Raw genomic sequence first — 27,843 nt, 5'->3', positions numbered from 1 at the left:
TGCCGACTAAAAGGAACACACACCATAACTCCTGCCTGGGGAAACCCGTGAACTCTGGGCCACTGTGCCATTGGTCATGTCCAGAAAACAAACATTAACAGTCACTTGCATTACAAACACTTCTGAGAATCGTCACTGGCTACACTTCCTAGCATAATACAATTACTATTATCAGTATACACTTCATCCACCCTCAACTTTAAGCCTAAATACAATCCCGACTGTAGATCATATACAGTATCGTTAAAGCGTCCAGCTTAAGTACTAACACCAGCGCGGGCACGACATTAATCTGGTCCCATCTCAAAGCCTCTCTGATGTGATTGTCTGTTCCTATAAGCATGTGTGTATCATCCATAGTTTGTTTACATATGTGGAGCAGACAGTCATCTTCTTAGGAAGATTAGCCATAAAGAAGTTCCAGGGTTGATCAGCTGGTGAAGTTTTTTTTATAATGTGCATGCTTTCTTTCAAACACAGCACTGTGTGTGTGTGTGTGTGTGTGTGTGAGAGCATTAAACTACATTGTGACAGAGTCATCAGCTGCTTGTTTCGAAAGGGTGAAGAGTTAAGAGTGCATGTCCATGTTTATAATAGTCCCTAATTACATAATCCAGTTATTCTCCCACAGCTTCAGTATACACTGAAGTGGACATCTGATGGTTTGGCCTCAGCAGTGGTTCTAAGGGTGTGTCTCCTGCAGTGTGTGTGTTGCTTTCTCACCGATACCCAAAACAAACATAACATAAAAAAACTCAGCAGTGGAGCTGGTTGCAGCTCCTTATCAGCTCAGATTAGAAATGCCCTTGCATGCTCACAGGTCTATAGAAAGTCCAGACAACACAGTATTCAGTATTGGAAACCCTCCCCCCTCCTCTTTATAGAGCTGGCAGTCAACATGAAAGTCTGAGTGTGTATCAGCGAGCCAAGACAACGAAGCAGTACCTCTCCTCACATCTCGCTTGATTAAAGTGAGAAAATGGCACAAGCTCCGGGTAAAATTAGGTGACTTAGATTTTACAGATGGCCCTTGTTGCCAAGCATATTTTCTCAATTAAGGCTGATTAGGGAGGGGAAATTCCCTGACAGCGTGAATTATTAAAAACTTGAAATGGAGTCTGATCATGTGACGTTGTACAGCGGTGACACCCGACATTCCCAGATGAATGAAGAAAACGAAAAAGGGATGGGGGTTCTGATTAGCCCAAAGTGAGAACAGAATCTCCTTCCTATCCTAATAAATCATTACAAACTAGAGAGAACGGGTCTGGACTTGTGCAGGTGATTCCCTAGAAAGTGATTAAAAAAAATTGACCAGTTACTTCCTGTTTACAGGAAGGAAAGATCTTAAAGCCTAAGACTCCACAGACAAACGACTGAAAACACAAGGGCACCAATCGCATCAGTTCCTTCACTTTTCCTTTCTATTCCACGCCCTCAGCAGGGCGACGCATGGTAGCGAGGCTTCTGCTGCTACAGCTCGACTAGATTTGCTTCTTTGCTGGAATCCCAAACATTTTGTTTACGCGCGTTTGACAATCCATTTCAGTTTGTTTTTGCTTCTTCACAGCAGCGCCACTGTTGGCATTAATCGGCATGTGATTTCATGGCTTATTTCTATCTAGTTGGTTACTGGGTTCAAGCAGCAGTCACGCTGCGAGACAGTCAGGCCTAGAATTTCACCACAAAAAAGAAATCGGGGTGTTAGTCAGCACATGAGCTGCCACATTTTACCTTTCGACCCCACTTTAGACTGTGTGAGAATACACAGACTGAGAATGATCGACGACTTCTTCTTCTTCTTCTCTCGCTGTTCTTGTATTATTGTTCCTTCTTAAACGAGTCATTTGGACACGACACAGAAGGGAAAACATGGGCGTGAACTATAAAAACTTTATTTGAACAGAGACATTGTAAATTATATAAATAACACTCAACAGCATAAAATGGCTGCTGTGAAGTCAAGCCAACAGAATTCTGTGATGTTTTGGAGTCACCGGCAAAGCTACCCACCCACCTCCAACCTGAACACAGGTATAATTTAGCTGGTAAGTGAAAACAAGACCTTAAAATCTGGAGTGTCAAAAATATGGTCCAGGAGCCAGAATTGGGCCAGCAAACACTCATTGGATGGCTTTGGAAAGGGAACTTTTGGAGTTTTAATTGACTTTATTTAGTTTTACAGCTTTACATATTAACAAAGACCTCCCCCGTGGCCACACTGTTGAAATAGCACTTCTTTAAATGTGTAGTTAAACTTCTGTATAGTGGCAAAGAGGACACTTTCACTGGTCTGGCCCATGTGAGATCAAAAACAGGCTTTCTGTGGTCCACAACATAATATCAGTTTGACATCCCTGTCTAAATAAATAAATAAAGTACATCATCTGTGCCACAATAAAGATGCAAAATTCCAAAGACACGTTTCTAAATTTAAAGACCAAAGCTTGAAAGTTTCAATTCAAACATTACCACTCACAGTTAATTTGACTTGATAGCCAAACCTCAGTCTGAAGTGAGGAACTAATCGGTGGAATATGATTGAGCAGCATTTGTTTAAAATGAAAATCTGCTCTCGGAGCACGCTATTGTAAATAAATCTGAGCACCCAGAGGTAGCAGTGGCCTTTAGCATTGTTAAAATAAGCCCTCTGCTCCTCGTCTCTAAGAGGATGTTCAGATATTCAGTACCAGGTTTCCTTTATAATAAAAGATGTTGCGCAACAACAGAGCACCACACCTTAAGAACAGTGCACGATGATGATCGGAGGACTGTCCTGAAATAAATGAGAAAAGCTACACATTTACCAAAGCAACCTCAGAGCAGACCCACCAGCACGGCCGGCGGCCTTCACAGGTTATCTACATGTAAGGTCGCCCTTGAAAAGAGTTGTTGCTCTTTTGTCCATGTCTAAAAGAAGTCTCTGCGTGTCCCGGGCTGACTTCCGAGCATCCCTTCAGCGGTTTGCGTTGCCACGCTGGGAGCCTGTCAGAGCGGCTCAGTGTCAAACCTCCCAGCCCCGCTGAGTCAAGATGACCATAAACCGAAGGCTAGAGCAGCCACACTGGCCGGATGCTCGCATTTTTGTAAGGTGCCTGATGTTCCCTTTCCTGTTAGGTGTTAAAAGAAGTGCTCCCTGTCGAGCCTGTTTGAGAAGTCATCAGGTAAAGTATAGGAAACAGACACATCTTAAGAAGGCCTAAATGAATTTAAAGTAGCACCTCTAAGCATTACTGCTCCTAGTGCTGGATGTAATTCTCCAGTAGGTTGGAATGTACGCAATATTTTGGACTTTCTTCACCATTTGTGCTTCCTCAACAGCTGGGAGAGTGAGAACACACAAAGGAAAGCTGAATAAACAACGTGTGGTTTCCATGTCCCTGAACCAGACAGGTGGCATTCCCTGTTGGGGAGAAAACCAGGCCCGGCTACTTCAACTTAAAAAAAAGAAAAAGCCATTCACAAATCTGCCAATTAAATGTGACATTAAACGGTTCCGCAGCTATTAAATGTCACAACTTCCTCAAGTTTTAGTATTCATTGTAAAGTTCTATGGGTTTATTTCAACTGAAAATTAACCTCAATGAATCAAAAGTTTCCATTTAGATGAAGCTGTTTAAAAAAAGAAAGCAAGAAATCAAACTTGGGACAAAACCCGTTAAACGCACACCAATAAAAGCGCAGAAGTTTTGCAGCCTCACCTTTTGTCTTACCTTGCCTGACAGTTTTAAACCTGGCGGGTCCTTTGCAGTTCTTTAGCACGGTGTATATGTCGTACAGGGGTAATCCCGAAATCGAGAGATTCTCCACTTCGAGCAGCAGCTCCCCTTCACCCAGTTTCCCACTTTTGTACACCACCGCATTGTGGTTCAGCGGTCCAATGTAGGCGAACTCTCCGTTCTCCGCGCCGCCACGCAGCGGCACGTTGAGCTCACCGCGGGCATCTTTGGACACGGAGACCTCGTTCACCCTGGAGGTCCAGTGGTTCTTCTTCAGCGCGGGTTTGGACATTGCGAACAGTTAACGAGCCGACGCCAAACCGGCCGGACTCTGCCACCGGGGTTGGGGGGGGAACACAGTCACAGCAGTCCCTGTCTCTCTCCTGCTCGTTAAAAAGTAGATTTGTATCCGAGGGACGCGCAGAAAACTTTCTTTCTCTCCCACAGAAACATGAGCGCCTCTGACAGTACAGGTCCCGAATCAAGCCATTCCTGCCTGCGCTGAAATCACTCCTTACTGTGCGGTTATTCTCATCACTTTTCTTAACATCCCCTCCGGTTTAATCCTCCTTTACTGTTGTCACCCTACATCTGCCACGCTCCCACTCACGGCTCGCGTCCACTTCTTAAATCCTCTCGGTTGTTTTCAAAACTCACTTTTAAAGGTTTTCCTTCCTCTCTTCCTGCTAAAAGAGACTTCACTCCTCCTCTGCCCGTATCCGCAGACCCCACTTTATCCACAGTCGACTGCGTCCAGAACTCCTTTAACCAGGTACGTCGCTCTGGTGCGTGGAGCTGAAAATCATTCCCACTCTGGTGCTGGGGATGTGTTGCTGTCCGTGCTGCGTTCAGGTGCTGTCGGATTTTTATGCGTTCACGAAGAGGTCACGTGAATAACCTGTGCGAACTCTTCACTCGTCCACAAGCCACAGATACTACAGGTCATTTCCCAGTGTTTCAGCTTGGTTGTAGTTTGAAATTTACATTTAAGTTATATGTAATTATGATGGAACTTATAAAAAATATGGTACAGTGTGTGTAATGCTCTGTGGTAATAATGTTCGACACCTTTAAATCACGACTGTAACCTAACGTAGCGCCTAAATTGACACTTCACTGTGGACTCAAGTACGCGACTTAAATAATTTATCATCGGGCACAAACTGAAAAAAATGACCCTTCACGTGTTTTCTTTAAAGACCTCTCTGCGTGATTTACAACATTAGTATTTACAGTATCAACATGGTCACGGTGAGTTGAAGTGCTGTCAAAATAACTTCGAGTACTGAATGTCAGACTCCAAAAAGGGTATTTGAACGCAGCGCTTTAAAGAGCGCATGCGTGCTGCTGTAGGGAGAAAGAGGTTTTTGGCTTTCCCTAAATTAGAGCCTGGTGTCAGTTTGTTTATTTCAGTCGGTTCAAATTAAATTAAAGTGCGCTTCCTGGTAAAATTATAGAATGTGCAGTATCCATCGAGCTTTGATATAATGAATCTGACTGAAATGCTGATTTCCTAACATAGTGAGTCAGAGGTTAACCCTGTGATCACACATACGTCTGGAATTCTTGTATTTCAGGTTAGACAGGTGTCAAACCATGTTTTAATGTTTGGCTGAAACCTCCCCTCTCTGCTTATGCAATCTCTTTACGCCTGAGACGGTACTATTTACATACTTAGTTGTATCCCTAGCTACTGTTTTTGTTAAACACAAATACTTGTTGATCCACATCTAAGAATCTGAGAGATGCTTAAAAATAATAATGGAGATGGACATATATAGATAGACTGCCTAATGGAATCACATGTGCCGGGCTTCTCACCTTGGGAGCGGCAGATGAACTTTTTTTTTCCAACCTAAAAATAACAGTAAAGCACTCTTAGTCCCAGCAGATAAAAAAAAAAAAGAGAGAAAACTAGTGGCCTGGATGGGACGGGGAAATAGTAAATGCACTTATATAGCTCAAACTGTAGCTTTCCCTCATCTTCATCTATTATTAGCTGCTCATACATGAAATGCACGATTAATATTTGTTCCGTTCAGTGCAGGTCCGTTTCCAGGGGAAATTCTCTTTGCAAGCAAGTGATGAACAACAAACATTAATATGGAAAAAGTACTTAAAACATGACACAGGGCCCAAGTGTCATAAATTATAAACACCTTCATTCATCCACAGTGCACCATTAAACTAAACAGCCCTAACATTGCATTGCTAACTATGCCATAAAAAATGCATTAACCAGAGGTAAGCTATTATGTAGTACAAGAAACAAAGTTTGTCCTTTTCCTGAGAGACACGGTTATACTTTTAGTGGTGCTGATGAACTTAGAATAGGAGAGGATAGAGGATAGCACTTCTTCTTTTGTCTTCCATTTGACCGTCTTCTTCAGTTTTTTTAAGAACACACTACGAAAACACTGGTTCAACCCTTTAGCCCAATGTTAAATGGCTTAACAAACAAACAAAAAAACGTTTCCCTGGAAAGGGTCAGGTACAATGACTGAACCGAACATGAGGGAAAAGCAGCTGATGTACAAAGAAACACTTTGGAAACATCCCTGACCTGCCACAGTAGGTTGGTTGGTATTGGTTGGCCCGTTGGCCTCCAGGAAAATGGAGTAGGGTTGGTTCATGGAAGTTCTATTCATGAAGTCAGGGTTAACTCTGAGATCATGTCTGCCTGAAGTCCAGTAAGAAGGAGGATGCTAAAGGGTTAAAAGAAGTTTAAGTGGTGGTGACTGGGTTTATGTATGCACGTTTGTGTCTGCATGTGTATATGTGCCAGTAACTTCTAATGTGACCTCCGTGGGGGTCAGCCAGCTCCTCTGCCAGCTTCCTGTCATACAGTGTCACCCAAATCAGATCGACAGAGGCAGACACAGTGCCACGGGCCCAAAGTTTCCTATTCCCTTTCCACACATCCATCACTCTGTATATGTCAACATCTTCTTCCTTAGCTTTTGCAGCCTCTCTCTATTTGACTGCCACGTTCTCTCTGCCTTTCACTCGCTCGCAAACACGAAGGAGCCACAAACCATTGGTGGCATCACAGTCATTGTTTCGGTATACCTACGCAGTCAGACAGCCATTCTCACGTTTGTCATTTTGCAACCGTGCATTATAAGTTCTAAAACACGTCCAGTTTCACACATGTAACACAAACCTGCTGATTATGTGCAGATTCTGTGGAGTTATTTATAAAAGTTATTACCTTGTCACTGACAGCTCTCATTAAAACAGGACTTGCGTACGCTCGCACTCTGCCGTTGTGCCCCCTTGTTATGACAGCATTTAAAGAAGAAGACACAGATAAGAATGGTTTGCGTGTCATAAACTATTATTAGCCACCGTATTCATTCACTCTGCGTGATGAGCTTAGCGATACCGCTGACAAGTAACGGCAGCTCGCGCTTAATGGCCAACAGTAATAAAGCACCCTTCAAATTTGACAGCTGTGCTCAGATGACTTTGGGACCGCTCTGTGGCAGACTTCCACTATTAGTAGCTTTCATTGTGTGCACAGCGGCCGAGCCATCCATCACTTCTGATTTTAAGTTGTGTAATGTGACACATGCATCGTGGACACGGAGGCTGCCCCTGTTGTAATTCAGCAGAAGTTTCACTCCCAGATGATTGCATAATGTAGGCAGAAACAATGTAAGTCTTTGGATAGAACTTTGAAACAAAACCAGCAATAAAAGGTGACAGATTAGCAAGTAAAAGGAGGAAAGTTGCAATCATATCGCTGTTGTTTATATCTCTATTAACATTAACAAGCAGGAGAGAAAGAGAGAGAAAAATGCTTTAACTTAACAATGGCCGCCACAGCTGTAGAAACAGAGTGGAGTGTATAATCTGACGGGGCCCACCACGCAACCTTTCAACACATTCCTTCCTGTAAGCGACTTCTCTTCTCTGGTACATCTCGTACCTCAAAGCTTCCTTCGATTTGAAAATTTCCAACAGCTTTCCCTCTGACATTCAACATCTCAATCTTTAATGATTTTGCTATCTTTGCACACTTTGTGTATGTGAATGAACTCCATATAAATTTTTAACAGAACTCCACATTTCTTTTTAATCCTTAGGATCTCTAATGGGTTAGCATGATCTCAAAATCCTAAGTCTGTAAAGTTTTTTCGAACCCGTTTTCTGTTTTGAGGGATGAATTCATCTGTGCACCATCCTCTATGCCAGGGGTGGGGGAACTCCAGGCCTCAACGGTCGGTGTCCTGCAGGTTTTAGATGTGTCCTTGATCCAACACAGCTGATTTAAATGGCTAAATTACATCCTCAACATGTCTTGAAGTTCTCCAAAGGCCTGGTAATGAACTAATTATTTGATTCAGGTGTGTTGACCCAGGGTAAGATCTAAAACCTGTGGGACACCGGCACTTGTGGCCTGGAGTTCCCCACCCAAGATACATGCCAAGAGGAAGAAAATGAGGTTCGGGGATGGAAACCTAGCAGCACATGCTTGTGTATATCTGAGCTGATTGCGTACTGATGTACAAGTTTGCACATCTGCATCATAATTCACGAAAACCGTGCAAACCTTCCCTGAGGTCTACATCACTGCATCATAGTCGAACCCACTGAGCAGCTCCCAGCATTGTACAACAAACGGGTTTTGTTCAGGTCACGTCAAAGCTGACCTGTGACCTTTCTGTGCTCATCACTTAACAAGCTCTGCAAATGAGGAGGATCATTTTTCTGCTTTAGATGTCACTTTAATCTGTTTTACCTCCGTGCTCTGATAATGCCTCATTCATCATAATAGCCACAAAGCATTGATGGCAAAGCGAGAGAGACGGAGAGCGAGGCAGGCCGAGAGGGAGTGAGTGAGAGAAAAAGAGCACAATCCTACTTTTAACTAAAGCAGAGCTGCAAAGCTCAGTGTTGCCCTGGAAGATTAAGGATGAATGGCTCAGCACAAAAAGGCCAACAGATTATCAACGGGGCTGCAGAGAGCTGTCATATCAAAGCTGGTGACAGGAGGGGAAGAGGCTGGGGAATCAGTACAGAGACTAATGAGTTACTTGGAATAGTTACTGTAAGCTGTGCTGTGCTGGAGCTCTACTGTACTAAAATGCACTCTGAATTGAGGTCTTTTTTTTACTAAGGGCCAGACAGGAGAGGAATGAGTAAATTGTCCACATTCAGCATATTAAGGAGCCTAAATAAACGTCAGCACATTCTCAAAGTTGGCTGTGATCCCAAGAAATAAAACACAGGCTGGATCTGGATGCTGCGAATGTTTGGCTCAAGCGTCACTTTGATATAGGAATAGCCCAGGCTTCCAACCAGTGTTTTTAATACCTGCAGGAAAACGTCGTCTTTAAATTTCTTGTGTGCATAATTGTATTTGGATGCAGGAATGGTTGCATTTAAGCCCATCTGGGTTTCGAATATGCATCGCTCTAAAGGAGATAATTCAGTTGGAAGGTGTGTTTTGTTTTGTCGCTACGACAAATACACCTCGGCACGCTCAGGTCTACAAATGAGTTTTACTCTTGGACACCCTGAATATAAGAACCTCCAGCTACTGTTAACTTGCTAAACACTACTACTGCCTGCTTTGATGATGCCTTCAGATGTATGCCATATGGGTCATCATGTCAGCACTCTGTGTTGCCCTCCAAAGCTCGTCCTGTCAGTGGGAACCCAGAGAGGATCATCTCCTTTTTTGGACTGGCAGCTGAGCAGAGTTAAGTGTCTTTTTCTTTTTTTTATCTGTAATTTCAGGACCTTATGAAGGAGGACTGACTACATTTAAATAAAGAGACCAGGACATTGGTGCATTTACTTCAAATTAAGAAGTTCTGCTTGTTGCGCTGACATTTCTCATTTAGAAAAAGAAAGTATATGTTCTGCACCAGTGCACATATGGTTTTATTGTATTGACATTATCCAGATTAAAGGCTGTCACTGATGCTACTCGCAGTTGTGTTTGGTAACAGTGAATTTTTGGTGTTAGCTTTAATTTAATGTTAGCAGTCACAGTTCCACAATAGACATTGGACTTAATTTGAGCTGTTACAATTGAGGAAAAAATCCTAAGTTCACCCACTTCCAAAGAAATGAACAGTGTCTATTTTTTATGGAAGTTTTATTTTAATGGATAGAGTGAAATAAGTATCTGATCCCAAAGATTTGCCATGTGCCCATGTGACACACAGGCTCAATCAAGCAAGCAATCAAATAATCCTGATCTCAACTTATTATGTGTCCACATAATCAATTTCTCCCATTACAACCTCTCCACCATCATGGGCAAGACCAATGAGCTGTCAACGGATGCCGGGTACAATATTGTAGACCTGCACACCAGCATGACAATGACCCAAAACATGCCACCAAGGCAGCAAAGCAACAGCTAAAGAAGAAGCACAATAAGGCCATGGAGTGGCCTGCCCAGTCTGCAGACCTCAATTCTGTAGAAAATTTGTCGAGGTAGTTAAAGTTTCGAGTTTCCAAGCATTGTTTTTGCTTGGGGATCAAACAATTATTTTACTTAATGACATGCAAATCAATTTATAACTTTCATGTAATATGTTTTTTCAGGATTTTTGTTCAGTATTCTGGGGGAAATAATTATTCTATCAAATAATTATTTCCCCCACCATTAGGGTACGAGTGGAGAACTACTCAGCTTCAAAACAATATGCAAACCTTTCTGTTCTGAAACTAAGCATGTCCTTAAAATGTTAAATGGAAAACAGTTTGCACTTATACAGGGCTTTTTCTTTTTATAACCTTAGCAGCAACACAGAGCATGTCACAGTATGATTCTCATTCACATGCAAACTCATACAACAATGATGAAGACAAAAAGGAAAAAGAATAATGAAAGAAATAAAGATAGAAGAAAAGCACAACATAAAAGCTTGGCGGCGTTGATGATGATATGCGCTGATGAGCTGGATATGACTGGGTCAGATCACGTGTGCCGTGTTAAAGCATAACTGAATAATTCAAAACAACATAAAGTCTGCACAGAACAAGGCTTTTCTTAGTGCTCTGCTACAGATCCCAGCACAGCAACCACACTGTCTAGAATAAAACAGAAGGAACTTAAGTGGACATTTTAGGGTCAGAGCCCAGCTGTACAGGCTGCTGATACTCTCTACTTGTGAATGTGCTGATGGGTGAAGCACAACCGTGAGGAACTATGTGTCTATCAACTAGCTTTGATATCCTGTGTTCTCCTGTGGTATGTTTCTAAGCCCGATAAAATACAGAAGAATTTGTGAAAGAAAAAGGCTGATTAAAGGGGTTGTGAGTGGAGAAGTGTGCAGATGGATAATTCACATTAGGACCATATGAGTCCCTCCCAGCTTGCCCTCGATGCTCCCCCTCTCTTGCCTTTAGCAACTGTTTTGTGTTTCCTCCTGATTTCAGATGTGATTACTTAAAGCCGCTTGGCCAGGCCACATGAGATGGCATTTGCTCTCCTCCACCTCCTTCTCTTGTGCTATTCCTCTGCCTCTTTTGTTGCTGTCTACTCTGTGCAGCGGCATGTTTCTAATTATCCCAGCCGAAGAAGGCTGCCCCGAGAATCAGTGGAATTAGTTTAAAGTAACTGATTCCCTGCAAGCGCAACATGAAGGAATATTTTCGTGGGGGCTATGTGGTATCAGCTCATGTAAATGAAATGTGCATTACAAACGTAAAAATCTCACAAGGCTTCACATGCAACCAAAATGGGAAAAAAGGGGAAATATTTATTGTTATGTGGACTTTTATCTTCATACTTTTTATTCTTTATTTTCTATATTTGCTACAGTATCTATTTAATATACTGTGCTGTGCAAAAGTCAAGCAACCCCTCATTTCTTTATATTTTGCTGGGAAAGTGGGTACTAGGGGCAGAGATGTATTGAAATAGGTTCAAACATACAGGAACACAGCTGACAGAGTAGTTACTGTTCTATTTTTGGGCCTGAAAGTCGGTATTTGGTACGACCAGCTTTAATCTTCACCACAAACTTGAGTCTTTTGGACAAGGTTTTGTGTCATTTCTTTAACTAGCCTTCAGGAATAGTTTTCCAGGTTTCTTAAAGGACATTCCATAGCTCCTAATGGATGTTGGCTGCCTTTTGTTCTGTTCTCTGTCAAGATGATCCCACTGCTTTAGTAACGTAGAGGTCCGGGGAGTGGGGAGATTAGTCCATGACCGATGGCGTTCCATTGTGAGTGTGTTTTATCCAGGTATGCTTTTACATGTTCCCAAACACACTGGCAGTGTGTTTGGGATCATTTGGGATCAGCGGCCAGATGTATCGCTCAGGTCCTGTGTCAGGTCTGTGCTGGATATTTCCAGTTTCTTAAGAACATGACTTTTATCTCCAATTGTCTGCTTTCCCCAGATTTTAAGGACACACAGCACACCAAGCTGAGATATGCCAAGTTTTGAGTCAATAGGTGTTTGGAAATCCCCTTGTTGGTGTAGAAATGCTCATTTAGACTTGTGTCAAACTTTGCTATCATTAGTGATTTTGTAGAAACAACGAAAAAATTGGAATAAATGATGTTTTTGGCCACAGGCTGCTCGAAACAAAGATACAATTTAAAATCAGTTCTTTTCCAAGTTGTCTATTATGTGTAGACTCAACACTAGTTCATCCCTAGAGTTAGATGTCTTTTTATACTTGAATGATTCATAGGTCGGCGTTAAGTGGCTTAAAAAAATCCTCTGAAAATGGTCCGATACATGGACTGGACTGAAAATTTTAAAAAAGCAGCCAATAGCCAAAGAACTACTTAAAAGACATTCAGAAAGCCTCAAGAAGTTTTCTCAAGACCATTTTAAGAATTTACGAGACAGTCCGACTTCCTTAGGAAAATATAAAGAAATGAGAGGTGGCTTTTGCACAGTACTGTAATTATTTTGGATCATTACCACCAGTCCAACAAGCTCGTTGTTGCTTGGAAAATGCATCACTTCTTGATACAGTTACTGCTCCAGTGTCAACCTCTGGAAACCGATGACATGACACTTTCATGGATGAGGACATCTTCATTGTTATATGGATCTCAGGAAAATGTCTTCTAAAAAAGCTGTATCATTAAAGACTTGGTGGACAGCTAGCCGTATCCCAGTGGCGATGTTCCCACACTTTCTCACACTCTCTTCCCCCTTTCTGTATTATACAACAGGATATTAGAGTAGCTAAAATGCAGATAAAAGTTCTTTAATCCAAAAAAAAAAAAAAATGCCACACCTTTTCCACAGAGTGACCAGAAAATTTGAGTCACTGAAAAAGTCAGTTTTTCTTGAAATCTGTTGTGAGTGATTTAATTTTAATTACATTTCTCACATGGGCTGTTTCCTGGTACTGATAGACTGTGTTTGTGCTAGTCTGTGATTTTATTCAAATGTCAGTGACTCCAAAGGACCTTTCTTCCAGTCTGCTGTCAGTGTGAGCCTTGAAATACCTGTCATGCTGTCATGTGGCACCAAACAAGGCTGCTATTGTGTCCAGGTGCTCCTTTGTTTGCTTGACCCTGCTGGGTTTACTCTCGATGACGAAAAACCGCGATACACAATGGGGAAAGAGAGGTAGGCAGCTACCAGTGGCCTTGGGATATACACCACGTTTGTTGTGACTATTCCACACCACTGCTATGTTTAGATTTGGTGGGAAACTTGCCTCAGAGTCCCAGGATTACAATGACTGATTGCTGATTTCACATGCCAAGCTTCAATGTTTAAGCTATATTTGGTATCAGCTTGCAAACTGTAACTGATATCCTGTTATTCCTACAGTAGGTGTGTAATGTTCACATTGTTGATGCTCTGCACTTTTCAGTATTTTATTCAGCTATAGACCCTCTAAACACAGCAACACACATGGGCAAAAATGTCAGGAGAGCCCCTGCACACTTAACACTGAATCCAGTGGAAACTGGATTGGGGTCTAGTGCACAATGAAAAGAATAATTTTTATATTTTCTTCACGTATTATGTCACTAATAGTATTTACCTCTGGGTGCACCAAGTTGGACTTAAATCCAGACTTTCAAATCTCTCTTTGTTGTTTAGAAACAATGGAGTCCCATCTATGAAAGCACATAGGTCCAATATTTTTCCACTGAAGTAGACTGACTAGCTGGAAAGACAGGGTCACAAATGAAAACATGTGTTCAGGTTATAAGGGTTCTTAAGCTGGCATGAATTCAGAATGGGGAACAAAGCCTGAGTGCTTATTACACTCTAATGGAGGAAGCATACGATCCCTTCTGTTGGAGTGCAGGTGGTTCCCCTCTTGCTAACTCAAGCAGAATGGACCTGCTCCATCAAATAGACAACAAAGCTTTGTTCCACAGTGCTGGAAACTGATCCAGAAAGGCTACATCTCTTCTATGCAAAAAAAAAAAGAAACAAAGTTGATCATTTTTCTGTCGCAAGTTGATAAATATGTACATTTCACAATAAAGTGTAAAGTCATTCTGCTCACTCTCTGGTAAGCATTAAAAGTCAGAGTAGTATATTGCAATCCAACAGCAAATACCAACTGATATATATATATAGACAGATGAAGACAAGCATCAATGGACCAACATGACTCCACTCAGCTGACCTGCCTGGAGCAGTGTGTGGCACTCAAACCATCCTCAGTCTGAAGCTCAACACACAGAGCCAGGCTTTGTGCCTGAACCCGGTGCTGATTACGGAGAGAGAGAAAAAAGATTGTTGTCATGGGTTCACTGTCTGGGGCAAAGGATGCCATTGATGATGATTATTAGGCTAAGAATGTCCTGTTGTCTCTCATCATGAGTTTTCAGACATGTTTCGGTGGGGGGGGGAAGAAAGATGTTAGCTGTATAATTTGTGGAATTACTCAAATTATATAACACTATGTCAACTGGAAAATGCTGGTGACACTTAAAGCATTTACTTTGCTTGCTCTTATTAATGGATGGAAGGCCACTGAGCTGCAGCAACCCGTTCTCACTCCCAAAGCGTAACATTTTACGCTAGGTGACAAATCGTCACCATATTACGTTTTCGGCTACCCACCACGTTCCTAAATGACGACCTCGGAAAAAGAGGAAATATGAGAACCGTCTGGACTGAACCTACACATGTTCGCTCTTTTTCTTCAAATCGCTTAGAAACACGCTATTTAACATCATTAAAGACCTGGTTAAGGTCAGGAATAAGGTTATGGTCAGGGCTAGGGATAAGGTTAGGTTTAGGGCTGGAATACAGGTCTGGAACGTCTACTACCGCGGGAGCGTCATTGCACTGGATTCCAGCCATAACCCGCCGCGTACCATAAGAACGCCGAAGGTCTCCTTTCGCGTTCCTCAGGAACGCCGCGGGACGTGACAAAACGTCCACATGTTACGCCTCGGGAGTGAGAACGCTCTGGCTGCAGACGAATCTTTGCTATGTACTGTGTTGAACCTTTGTAATTAAAGACCCAGTCATAATAAATTAAAGCTAGCACAATGCTAACCCTAAAGCATAAAGCACCTGTAACAAATTTTGGCGTCCAGCATCAAAGACAAACCAACTACTGGACAAAGTTATGCATAATGTCGTTGATGCAAAAGGCTTCTTATTTGTCAGATTTCAAAGTGCTGTTTAGCGTTCACTCGGACCATTTTCACACATTAAATCTGGACACTGTTAGGACACTGAGTTAGGACAGGTTGTTGTCCAAAATTATGTTTTCTCATCTGTAGCATACAACAGTCTGCCTCAGGCTATGTCCTCTATATCTCACTACTGCCTATTACACCTTCAATACAGAGCACACTGGTTATTAAGGTGGTATGGGCTCTAAGGCCTGATTTAGACTTCTGCAGGGAGTCTTTGCAGAGCCTACAATGTAACCTACATAACTGGCTGCTGTCGTTCCTGGCATTTATGCTCATGCTGGTGCATTACGTGTTAATTGCCTTGTGCGTGTGTCTCAGTGTTTTATATGTGGTGTGAGCCGACAGTAATATAACACGCGGTAACTTTTTTCCCTCCTGGGTCTCTGCCCTTTGTTGTGGTCAGGATTTTTTTGTTTGGCAAACATATTTAACCCTCTAGTTTTTCCACTTCTTTGTACGATACCTCACACCCATTCTGATAATTTCAGCAATCTACCTCAAGGAATTTGATGCCATATGTAAGTCCTTATATCAATGCTATGATTATTTTCCCTTATATTAAGTTGATTATTGACACTCTCAAAAAACTGAGATGAGAAAATAGCCGGAAAGGACCAACAGTGCTAAACAGGCCAGTCACAATTGTGCATGGGCTGCACTGACCGGACATGTAGTTACATTTCTAGGGAGGTGGATATCCAGTGAAACCGTAAGTTAGATCGAAGGGTTTCAGAGGGGTCTGCAGTTATGAGGTAGCTAAGGCGTAGACTTCCTGCTAGGACACAAAATTCCAGTATGCAGAGTGGACTGGAGGCAGGACACATGACAGTTTAATATCTGAATGAAGGGAGAATAAGATTTCCATTCTCACATTCAGCTCTGTTAGGCATGTCTCTAAACGTTCAAGGATGCATTGCTTGTGTGGAACTGTGAGTGCGAAATATTAACTCTGTTGTGTACTTTAAGTGGCTACTTGATGACTTTGTCTTTGCATACAGTTAGTTTAGCAGAGATTTGCCTCTCAAAATGTGTCTGCGGATATTAACTAGCAGAGGGAACATTTTTGTAAGGGTGTCAGTATGAGTGGCAACTTTCACAGTGCATGTAGTCACTCTGAGCAGTTGTTAGTGTAATAACATCTGTAGGGACAGCTTTAGGTTCATGTACTGCAGTTTGCAATTACAGTTCAGCTTTAGCGCTTCTTATTTAGGCCTTCAACAATAGTCAAAATGTTCTTCTGCTGCTGACGTTGAATGACAGTTCGGCAGAAGTCCAGGAGATGTTGGAGTTAAACTAGCTGTCCCCCTGAGATAGCGGCTGTGTGCTGCTGGGGTGAGAGCCAGAGGACCTGGGAGTGCCTGGCTGTAACTATGCTACATTTCTGTATGTCAGAGCTGTATAAGGTTTCACAGGGAGAGGCAGGGAACTAGTCTGGGAGAACATTCAACGGCAGGGAAGTCTACAGTCAGGAAGTGAACAATAATTCAAAACAGAGCTCCAACAGAAGAGGGCCTTCAGATATGTTGACTTTAAACCATGTCATCTATCCATGCATTCAGTCATAAAAGAAAACAAAACAGGCCTGCAGGAGCTTTCAGATGGAAACAGTACATTCTAAAGTATTTTGGGAAAAAAAGGAATATTCTTTGCATATGCCTGGAAAATGACAGATATATTATGCTAAGGAATCTCTGGGCATTTCAGCACTTCTTGTTGCTACTGGAAGTCACTGTGACTGACATGTTTCATCAGTGATGCTGTATTCCATGAAGAATAACACTACAAATGCTGCAAAGATTGTTCTCGAGCTACGAGAGGTGAGATTTAGTAACCGGATTTAGAAAGCTACGCTGTTTACCTGTTCCCTAAACAGAGCTGTATCTAATTAAGAACCTTTCCCTCTCTCTCATTGGAATTAATTAGAAGTTAGAAAAAGATCATTAAATTGAGCGGGATATTGAACTTCATCATCTTTTTCTACTTTTGACGACATATAACCTACTTAAACATCACCACAAAGGGGCTTCTAAGCCTTTTGAGTCCACTTTGACACAGCAATGCATGAACACACACACACACACACACACACACACACACACACACACACACACACACACACACACACACACACACACACACACACACACACACACACACACACAAAAACCCATCTTGTTACGCTTTTTTTGTGTGGCTGTGCAAACAAAGTGATCCATTTCAGTGAGCTGCCAGCAAAGCGTGAGCAGCTCTGTGGGTTGGGAGGACTCAGTTGTTCTCTGTGTTGAGTGGGATCGTCTTGGTCACACTGCACTGTGCTGCGTTTACTGTCCTCAGCAGGAATCTGCCTCACCCAGAAGCGGATTGGGCTTCAGAACTGCATGTCTTCAACGACTGATTCAAAGTGGCACTGCTGCTGCACCAACTCAGGGATGCACAGTGTGTGCGTGGGTGTCCGTGCATTAGCGTGCTTGTACATTCGCGTGAACTGGTAGATGGTGTGTAATTCAACATGTAGGTTTTGTGTCTGTGTGTGCTTCAGTTCCAATAAACACAGACAGGATGTGTCTGCATTAGCGCAGTTTGCTGAAATGTGAGTTGTTTAGGTCAAGGTTTATCACCATGACAACGTGAGAGACTGTTATAACTGCAGGAAGGTTGTGATGATTGTGTCATTTCTTGGAGGACTCTCAATTATTAGTACACATGTTGGCATCAGAGTTTTGCACAATTTAAAAGTTTTGATCGTAGTTACATCCCTTATATGTTTGGATACAGGCAGAATAATGCATGTTCAGAGTTTGACACCAGAAGGCTTGTTTTCATGTTTAAGACTTGCACATTCAAGCCTTATTGGACTTGGAACCCAATCGTGGTCCTTCAGGCAACAGGACAGATGTTCAGTACTGTCTCCAGATGAACTTTTGAAATTAAAAATATTTCCATATTCATAGGTTTTTGACATTTTGGTTGGATAATAATTTCTGCCCAAACAGATTTATTTTATGGCCAAACTGCCAGAGCGCAAAGTATTTCTGAACATGTCTAGAGGGCATCCTTATATGACTTTGATCTCACACAGACTGGGTGTCAAATTTTAGTCAAGCATGACTTTTATATGGAGGTGATGCAGAATGGTGCATGGTGCATACCAGGGCAAGTGAAAATGGACTGTTAAAAACAAGTAACTGACACACTAAAGACACTATTGCCTCTGATGCACTTTACAGGCATCTCCCGGAGAAGGAAAGTAGTATGAACATAACAAGGCCAGCAAAAGCCAATGTTGTTTGACCCTATGGGAAGGTTTTCAGCAGTTGAAGTAAATTTGTAGCTGTGCTGAAAATATTTTGGCATGACCTGAGGTCATTCACATGTCTGGCCTCTCATATATAGGAGGAAAGAAAATGCTTTATTCAACAAGATCACAGAATACAAAGCTGGAATACCATTATTATGTCATGAAACTTTTGTACAAGGCATGGAGGCTATGTCCTCTATAGCTCACATTTTGGAGTCTTGGAGCAAAGTTTTGGCCTTTCAGTAGAATAAAAGTCTTTTTAGTTTTTCCACATTTTCTTACCCTTCCGCCCTGTCAGGCTTACGCTGTGTCACTGGGGCTGTGGCTGGCGATTACACAGTTTATCTAATAAGCTTTTTGGGAGCATCTTTGATTCTGCTGTTTAGATTTCTGTACGTGAGTGGTCAGTACTCACATCTCAATACTACATTTTACTAGATTTACTTGTTCTCATCTTTTTTTGCCTTATTCTCCCACTGCCACCATCAAAGTAGAAGCTCAAGAAATGGGCAAACGAGTACTTTATCTCAGGCACTCCACCTTTAAGTGAAGCTTAAAGGCAGCCGTAGACAAACAACAGATGTGTAATGGGTGTGTATGAAAGGCTACCATGTGTGAACACCAAAAGACACCCTCATGGTCTGCATATTGCTCATGTTGTGGGGACCTAAATATTTTTATACACCAGGGACTTGTCTTCCTCAAGGGGATAAAAAGCAAGTCAACATGAAAACCTATTAAGTCTCAGTCAGGTAAACTATAGCTGAACACAAGTCATTTCCATCTGAAGACAAAATATTTAGCAGAATGTCTTTTTATTGGGACATTACACATGTATACATGGGAAGCCAGAGGTGGCGAGAGCAGCAGTGAAGCCCCACAGGACAGAGCAGACACCAATAGCAACTGATAGGACTCAGATTAAGCCAGAAACTGCATGAAAGGAAGAGCAGAGGTGGGTTTCAAAGCAGCTTGCAGATGTGCAGACACTCTTGGCAAATTGAAGTAGCTTAACTACCACATGACATATGCCTGCTGGATATGTAGGAATCAGCTAGGTATCAGCTGAACCAATAGCTAATGATGGCTACCACTGAGATCAGCTGATCTGACCAGATCAGACCAGTTCATGGCCTGCCTGAGCTAATGTTGAGCTAAGTTTTAGGGTTCGTTGTTTTCAGGTGAGTGGAATCGTAGATTTAGATCGGGGACAGTGTAGTGTGTAGTGTGTGTGTGTGTGTGTGTGTGTGTGTGTGTGTGTGTGTGTGTGTGTGTGTGTGTGTGTGTGTGGTAACCCCTAACCCCCTATTCATTTTACACCCCTAAGTGAGTGCATGTGTTTTTATGCATGTGGATTTTATGAAAAAGTCTACCATTAACCAAAAAGGGGTTTGCACCCAGATGTGACCAGACAGGTTGAACAAGTAAACAGACTGTTGTGTGTTGTGTGCATTCATTTTGTGAGTGGTAGATAGTAGTTATATAAGGCAGTAAACTGGGGGGCACAAATGCAATTGGTATTCCCAGGAGTTAATGAAAACCCAGAGTAAATGAGATCCCAGTGGACTGAGTTTGCTGTGAAACTGGTCATCAATGTAGATGCTCAAAGAACAGACCAATTCCTCTGAGGCCTGAAAAACTGTTTTCATTACAGGGGTCATTCAGAGTGTTATCTATACATTATCCGATAAAAATTTTAGGCTCTGCTGGGCCGTTTATGTGGATGCTGCTGGAGTGTGTTCATTTATAATTCAGCAGCCAGCTGTACTAGCTGTTTATAAGTTCAAGATTATCCTGGTTTTAAGATAGGTATTGGCTGGAGACTTCCCATTATTATTACACAGCACGATGGTTCAGTGTTGTAGCACTGTTGCTTCACAGTATGAAGGTCCTGAGTTTGACTCTGACACCATCTGGCTGGAGCCTTTCTGTGTGGTGTTTGTTCTGTATTTGCGTGGGTTCTTTCTCTGTATTCTGGCTTCCTCTCACAAAGGTAGTGGGGTTAGATTAAACTGGTCATTCTGAATTGCCTATAAGTGTGAATGCGACTGTGTATGGTTGTCTGTTTCCCTCTTGCCCTATGGTAGCTGAGACAGGCTCCAGCCCCCCTGGAGCCTGTCTCAGCAGAAGCAAATGGATGGATGGATGGATGGATGTTTGGATGGATGTTTGGATGGATGGATGGATGGATGGATGGATGGATGGATGGATGGATGGATGGATGGATGTTTGGATGGATGGATGGATGGATGGATGGATGGATGGATGGATGGATGGATGGATGGATGGATGGATGGATGTTTGGATGTTTGGATGGATGGATGGATGGATGGATGGATATTGCACCAAACAGACCAGAAAAACTTTCAGGGATGAAGTTTATGTCAGCATGCTAATATCCCTTTGGAATGAAGAGTAATTTGTTATGTAGTGCTACATCTCAAACATTTGTTGCTATTCTACCTAGATATGAAAAAATAACACAAAAATAGTCATGAAAAAAACATGACTCTTTCAATTATAAAGTTTTATGCATCAAGATATAATAATTGAAAAACAAATCTGGTCTAGCAGGTATTAAAATTATTTCAATACGAGCTCAAACGAACACCAACACATGACTTCTTACACCATGTCATCATTTATTTAACAGAAAACTGAGCCAAGCTGTGTTTAAAAAAACTAAGTGCACCTCCTGCTAATTAAATGCATTTTCAATAATTAATAATCAGCAAGTGTGTCTGCCTCTGTAAAAACACAAATTTGCGCTGTTTGCTGGTCCGGAGCATTCATCTGTATCTTAACACAAAAGAGGACCGACATGAGCAAAACCAACTATTGCTGTTTATAAGGCCATTACCAAACAATTTGAACTCTATATTTATACAGTGACAAAGATTATTCACAAAACATTCAAGACAGCAGCTAGTCTTCCATGGAGTCGGCATCCTAGCAAATTTACCCCAAGGTCAATGCAATGCTCAGAGAGACTGCAAAAAAATCCAAGAGCGATATCTCAGACTCTACAGGCCTCAGTTACCATGTTAAATATACCATTACAAGTCAAAAAAGACTGAACAAGTTTGGCATGTTTAGAAGGGTTGCCAGGAAAGAGCCTCTCCACTCTAAAAAGAACACGGCAGCATGACATAGCTTTGCAAAGCTGCATCTGAAAAAACCCATAAACGTCTGGAACAAGGAGGAGATGTTTGGGAGTAATGCACAGAGCCATGTTTGATGGAAACCAAACGCAGCATGTCAGCACCTCATACCAGCTGTCAAGCACGATGGTGGAGGGGTGATGAGTTGAGTTGTTTTGCAGCCACAGGACCTGGGCACCTTGCAGTCATTAAGCCGACCATGAAGTCTTCTGGATACCAAAGTATTCTAGTGTCAAATGTGAGAACATCTGTCTAATAGCTAGAGTTTGGCTTTAACACAGCAGCAAATCAACAAGCCGGAACCTGATGGAAATGCTGTGGACCTGGAGAGAGCTGCCCCCAAACTTTACTGAACTGAAGCAACGCTTTAAAACAGATCGGTCTAAAAGTTTCCAAATCATGGTGTGTACTTTTTTATGTCATGCGGTCCTGTATTTAAATCATTTTAGAACCGGATAAAGGTAAGATATTTTTTTAATCTGCTGATATGTAAAACCTCAGAGCTTCTTTTACCATTAATACATGTACTTATAGGAGAAAAATAACAAGCAAAACAACCAAAGAGAGAGAGATAAGGACAAGTCAAAGGAGCTTGCAAAGAAAAGCGTCTGGACTTCTTTAAGTTGCTTGAAGACGTTTCACCTCTCAGCCGAGAAGCTTCTTCAGTTCTAAGGTCAAATGGCGGACCTTAGACTCCCACTGGGTTTAAATCTGGGACTCTCCACCATTTGACCTTAGAACTGAAGAAGCTTCTCGGATGAGAGGTGAAACGTCTTCAAGCAACTTAAAGAAGTCCAGACGCAGGACAACATTCACAGAAGAGAGATGGTGAAACAAGAAGAGAAGCTGAACCTTTTAGAAGGCAAAAATCCAGATGTAAAACATGTGGAAAGAGGTGGGGGATGACAGGTGATAATACAGTGAAACCTCTGTAAAAAGTAAGAACACAGACAATGACATACAATGAAAAAGAGAAAGATAAAAAGATAATTATGAATGGCCATGCAGTCTAGATGGCCAAGAAGCAGGATCACAGACAAACACAAACTATAGCGTAGTTATAAGGCCTAATGAATTCAGACTGAAACCTGAGGACTAAAGAGCTAAGAGGCTTGAGAGAGAGCTTTTAAAGCACAAGATTACAAAAGTAATCATCTGGATGGAATAAACGCACAAATTAAAAGGACAAACAAGAGCAAGGTCTTTTAATGTGTTCATAGAGTTGATTTCAACACCAATAATCTGGGCTTTTATTTAATGTTGGTGTTCTGTGTCACACACATTATAGTTGAGAATAATGAGTGTATTATAGGATTCTGTCATCAGTTGCACAACACTGACATACTTGAAGTTGCTCATGAAGGTAATCTGATACTACAGGAGAGATAGTCAGGGCAGAATGTGATTATCCCATGTGATATCTTAAAGTCAACAGTGTTATCGTTGTAGCGAGGGGCTCATGCACAACGTGGGGAAAAATATCAAGGAGAACCTGATCTGATTTAATGATAGGATGTGTACAGTGCACACGTTACTGAAGTGTTTATCGGCTTTCCTCAGATGGAATGGTTCAATCCAGTTCAATAAATCACTGCAATAGTAGTTGAGATCATTTAAGGAAAACTTAAGGGTTTGGATTCACGAATAGCTTGTGTAACCCAGTCCTTGTGGTTATGTCTGTGCAAGAATGTCATAGAAACCATTATATCTATTGTTATTCTTTCATGTGCTATAAATTCAGCGTTTCTTCCTCATATTAGCTCTCTGTTTGGGGTCCACTCCAATCCAAAGGCCATTATGATGCCTTGAGTTAAAGACAAGTTATCCCAAATCCTGTCAACACCCTCTCAAGTGGAAATAAATTAGTGAATCTTTCTTGGACAAGAGAGGACCACATTCCCCTCTTTGTCCACAGCCTTGTGATAGGATTACAATGTGAACCAGTCAAGGGAGGATCACTGCATTTACTATGGAAGCTGTTTAATAAGATTGGCTTTATTGTGTCCCATCAGTCTGAGACATAAAGCTTTACTGGCTCATTCTTTGCACAATCTGCTTATGCACCGATGCAGCCTTAATTAACAAGCCAATGCTCTTGAAATCAAAGGAGGGAACCACATGGAGAAAGAGCATGAGAAAGGTTTGACCAGCAAGCTTTGTGTCTTTAAATATTCTAATTAGTTCTTGGAGCATGCAAAAATGGACACCCGGTGATGCAGTGCTGCTCTCTGTGAGGAATTCCTCCACATGAGAGACGATAACAGTCACATAAACCAATAGAACTCTTCTTTAGATCAGGTTTGGGAGTATTTTTACCCACATGATGGAGATGCAGTGTCAGTCTTCTGAATGATCCAAAACTTTGCCTCAGACTCATTAAAGTGCAATCATTTTGATTTTGTACAGATTCATCAGCTTTTCTGTTTGATATTTGTCCAACACAAGTGTATGCCTGCCACATGGTATTCCCATTGGTCCCAAATTTAGGCCTATTCTTTTTTTACTAATTTCTCATAATTTGTAGAGTTAGAACTCAAAAGCTGGACAAAAACAGATTAACAAAGGTCTACGGTAAGCTTCAAAAATGAACAGTCCAAAAGACAAAGACAGAATAAAATCTAACATAGACACAGAAAAAGACAACTAGGAAGGATGACGGATAATCCAACATGGAGAAAGAGTGAGGTGGGACCATTTATACACTATACAGTGTTGATTGGGAATGACAAACAGGAAAGGAACGAGACAAGGTTGAAGTTAATCAGGACTATCATAAAGAAGGAAGCAAAACTGACACAAGTCATGAAGGAAAAGCAACCAAAGTAAAACAGGAAATATCCTAAAGACAAATAGTAAACGGAAACAAAAAAAAAAAATACATTACACGGGATACAGGAGGAGGATAACATCAACACAGGAAGACGAAACAGGAAGAAACAGACATAGAAACACTGAGTACTTAGAGTTGGTTATTACACACACGTAATAACCAAGTATAAATGGAAACTGAAGGTACATAAAGACCAAGAAATCACAGCCACTACTAGAACAGTAAATCAAGCAAATACAACTCCATGAAAAATGAACATGGAAATTTGACAGTAACTAGAACTTCAATAACCCTGTTAGGCTACAACTCATTGTAGCAATAAATTCCAAAACACAGGAATGCAAAACAGAAACTTCTCCCAAGGGGAACTAAGTACCAAAGACGGAAATCAGATCCTCATCAATACCACAAGATACTAAACTCACATTCAGAATAAAAGAAGTCAAAACACAGGTCCAAAACTGTGACCACTGTGGAAGTCAAATACCTAGAAGTAATCACCAAGATTACTAGGGTGATACTGAAATCCAAACCAGAAACAAAACCTCAACTTATCAATAATCAAAAACTAGAACAACACTGATAATGAACAGAAAACTCTCAAAAAGAACCACAAAGACTCCAAAGCAGCTCAAAACCCACAGATGAAAAACCAGGGATCAGCGAGCCGGGACATAATTATGGTAATTATAGTAAACATCTGTATCTGCTTAACCTGTATCTTTGTCTTTGAGCACACATTTCTATCTCAGAATTTAACTGAAAGCATTATAGCATCTAACTACAACTTTATACTCATTTATACAACTTATTTTACAACTTATGTTATCTACAACAAAATTGGCTCTATTTAAAATATACTATGTACCGTGCTCTATAGAATGGACGTTTCACAATGTAATACTTTCAGCTGTCATAACACTGTTGCTTTAGTATTTTGAATATAGTCTCTATAAACAACTTATTACTTTAAAATCCATAAAAGAAGAAGATGATGCTGGCCCACAACCCTTACAATGTTCTCAACCACACAGGGTGAGACTCAAGTTTGAACTACATTGAAAAAAAGAATAGAATAGAATAGAATAGAATAATCCTTTAATTGTCTCACAAGGGGAAATTTGGTTGTATCAGCAGCAAAAAAACAAAAAACCCAACAAAAACCACACATATACAAACAGAACAGAAACACAATTTTTATTTACATCATGGACAATAGAGTACTGTACACTTATTAAAATTAGAGTACAGATAAGTGGCAAACCCAGGTTGTAGTGTGCAAACAGAGCAGGATACTGAAAGATGTTTAAATAGTTACGAATATTTAGAATAATTAGAAAGATTGTGTATTTTACCTGTGCCTTAAAAAGTAGACATGTAACCTCCGATAAGTTAGTGTATATATAAGCTGAGAAAAGTAATGTGCAGTTATAACAGTAGCAGTTGTTACAGCGCTGATGTAAACATTTGTGTTTGTTGGGAGCAGTTTTGATTGTGCAGTCTGACAGCTGCAGGGAGGAAGGACCTGCGGAAATGCTCCTTCATGCATCGAGGATGCAGCAGTCTGTCACTGAAGGAGCTCTGCAGTTCAGCAACATTTACATGCATGGGGTGGGAGACTCTGTCCATCAGAGATGTTATTTAACAGAGATGTTATAAAACTGTGTAATTCCAACACTGTTTACCGTTTTCCTCACATGCATCAGCATTCAGCATATTCACAAAGAGCGGTACATTACTGCACATTTCTTATTTTATTTATTTATTTTACAGGAATTTATTCCATAGTAGCATGCTAGTAGACTTGCTTTAGCAGTTTAGTATGTGGCTGCCATGAGATTTACCATATCATGCCTGACTTTCTTAATATGAAAAGAACAGAACTATAAAGTACACCGTAAGTATTTAAGATACTTTAAATTAAGCATGAATCCTTGAAGGAGAGTGGATTGGAGATGAAAGAGATTAATCTCTTCGTACGCTAAACTGTCTCACTGCACTTACGTCTTCATTCGTGTGACTGTAACCCAAGTCAGTCCCTTCAACTCGTACTGTAAAAATCTGTGAAATTTATTAGTGGAGAAGAAACGCTTTTTAGGCAAAACGCCTGCGTAACTGAACCACGAAACTGTTCTGGCTTTCAGACTTTATTTCAGCAAGCGAACACTCCAACTGACTCTGGAGCAGGACGGTGACAGCTCTGTCATGCCATTAAAAGATCAGCTCTTCACATATCCATTCATCTCTCCCTCGTCTCTCCTTTTACTGTGCCTATTGCAGGTATAAAATAATCCTCATATCCAGCCTATTAGTCACAGAGGATTAGACCCATAGTAGAGACAAGCTGAGATGAGAGGTGAACGGAGCAAGAGAGGCAGATTAAATGCCTGTGGTATTATGATGTAATGCTCAGGCCCCACAGGAAAGTGTCCATGGAACGTTTGTGTGTAGATAAAGGCATACATTTAGATGAACAGCAGTATTTTACTAAAGTAAAACACAGTGATGAAAAGATGAATTTGCCCCATAGCATCAGCTGTGTAGGATCGCAGTTTGCATGAATGCACTTTCAGGACTCTGTGCGTGTGGTTGAGAGCACATGTGTTTGTAAACAAATCCTCCCCAGTTTTCTGCAGAGGCCCTGATCAATTGCAGATTAGACCCAACTTTATTATCAGCGTGGATAGAGATCTCTCCACCTCCAACCCTTTCAGGAGCTCATTTGAAAGTCAAGACTCATTTATCAGCTTTTGATCTAATTAAACAACCTGGAGCTTAGATGAAAGCAGGGACAAGCCATTATCTGACTCCATTAGCCACAGGCACGGCATGAAAAATCACTCCCCCATCCTTCACAACTTCAAGCCAACTTTCTTACTCTTTCTGCTCCTGCAGCAGCTTTTTAAGAAATTTGATCTTGTTTTTATCTCACCTTTATTGCCTCTGCTTATAACTCTTTCCCTCCATTTACCTCTCATCACTCCCTTCGTAGCTTTCCCCTGAGAAACTTTTCCATCCTTGCTGACTTATTGCATTTAGACCTTTTAATTCTCGTCCCACAGGTCAGCCTTTGGATTATGACTTTATTGTCTGTCCTTACATCAACCTTCGATTCAGGCAGATGGCTGTAAATCTTCAGTTATGATTTGTTTTCCTAACATCGGCGTGTGTGTGTGTGTTCAGGACAGGAGTCACCTCCTCTCCATAACTAGAAAAATAGATCTT

The 27,843-nt window shown here is 41.4% G+C and overlaps 1 protein-coding gene across 31 annotated transcripts in view; it reads right to left on the bottom strand.

Moving 5' to 3' along the window:
• Positions 1 to 4,549, bottom strand: part of magi1b (membrane associated guanylate kinase, WW and PDZ domain containing 1b) — a 149,042-nt gene extending 144,493 nt beyond the window's left edge. For 26 of the 31 annotated variants that reach the window (XM_085405942.1, XM_085405949.1, XM_085405948.1 and 23 more), the window contains exon 1: positions 3,702 to 4,549. In XM_085405942.1, the coding sequence (XP_085262068.1) occupies positions 3,702 to 4,011 (310 nt within the window). In that variant the 5' untranslated portion in view covers positions 4,012 to 4,549. The remainder of the gene's footprint in view (positions 1 to 3,701) is intronic. The other 5 variants (XM_085405945.1, XM_085405973.1, XM_085405947.1 and 2 more) reach the window with 3 other exon arrangements.
• Between the last annotated feature and the right edge of the window lie 23,294 nt (positions 4,550 to 27,843).

This window comes from Rhamphochromis longiceps, linkage group LG5 (genome assembly GCF_057381845.1).
Source record: "Rhamphochromis longiceps isolate RC_006_pf linkage group LG5, R_longiceps_female_GT1.1, whole genome shotgun sequence".
Classification (NCBI taxonomy): domain Eukaryota; kingdom Metazoa; phylum Chordata; class Actinopteri; order Cichliformes; family Cichlidae; genus Rhamphochromis; species Rhamphochromis longiceps.
This window is presented reverse-complemented; position numbering and strand designations above follow the sequence as displayed.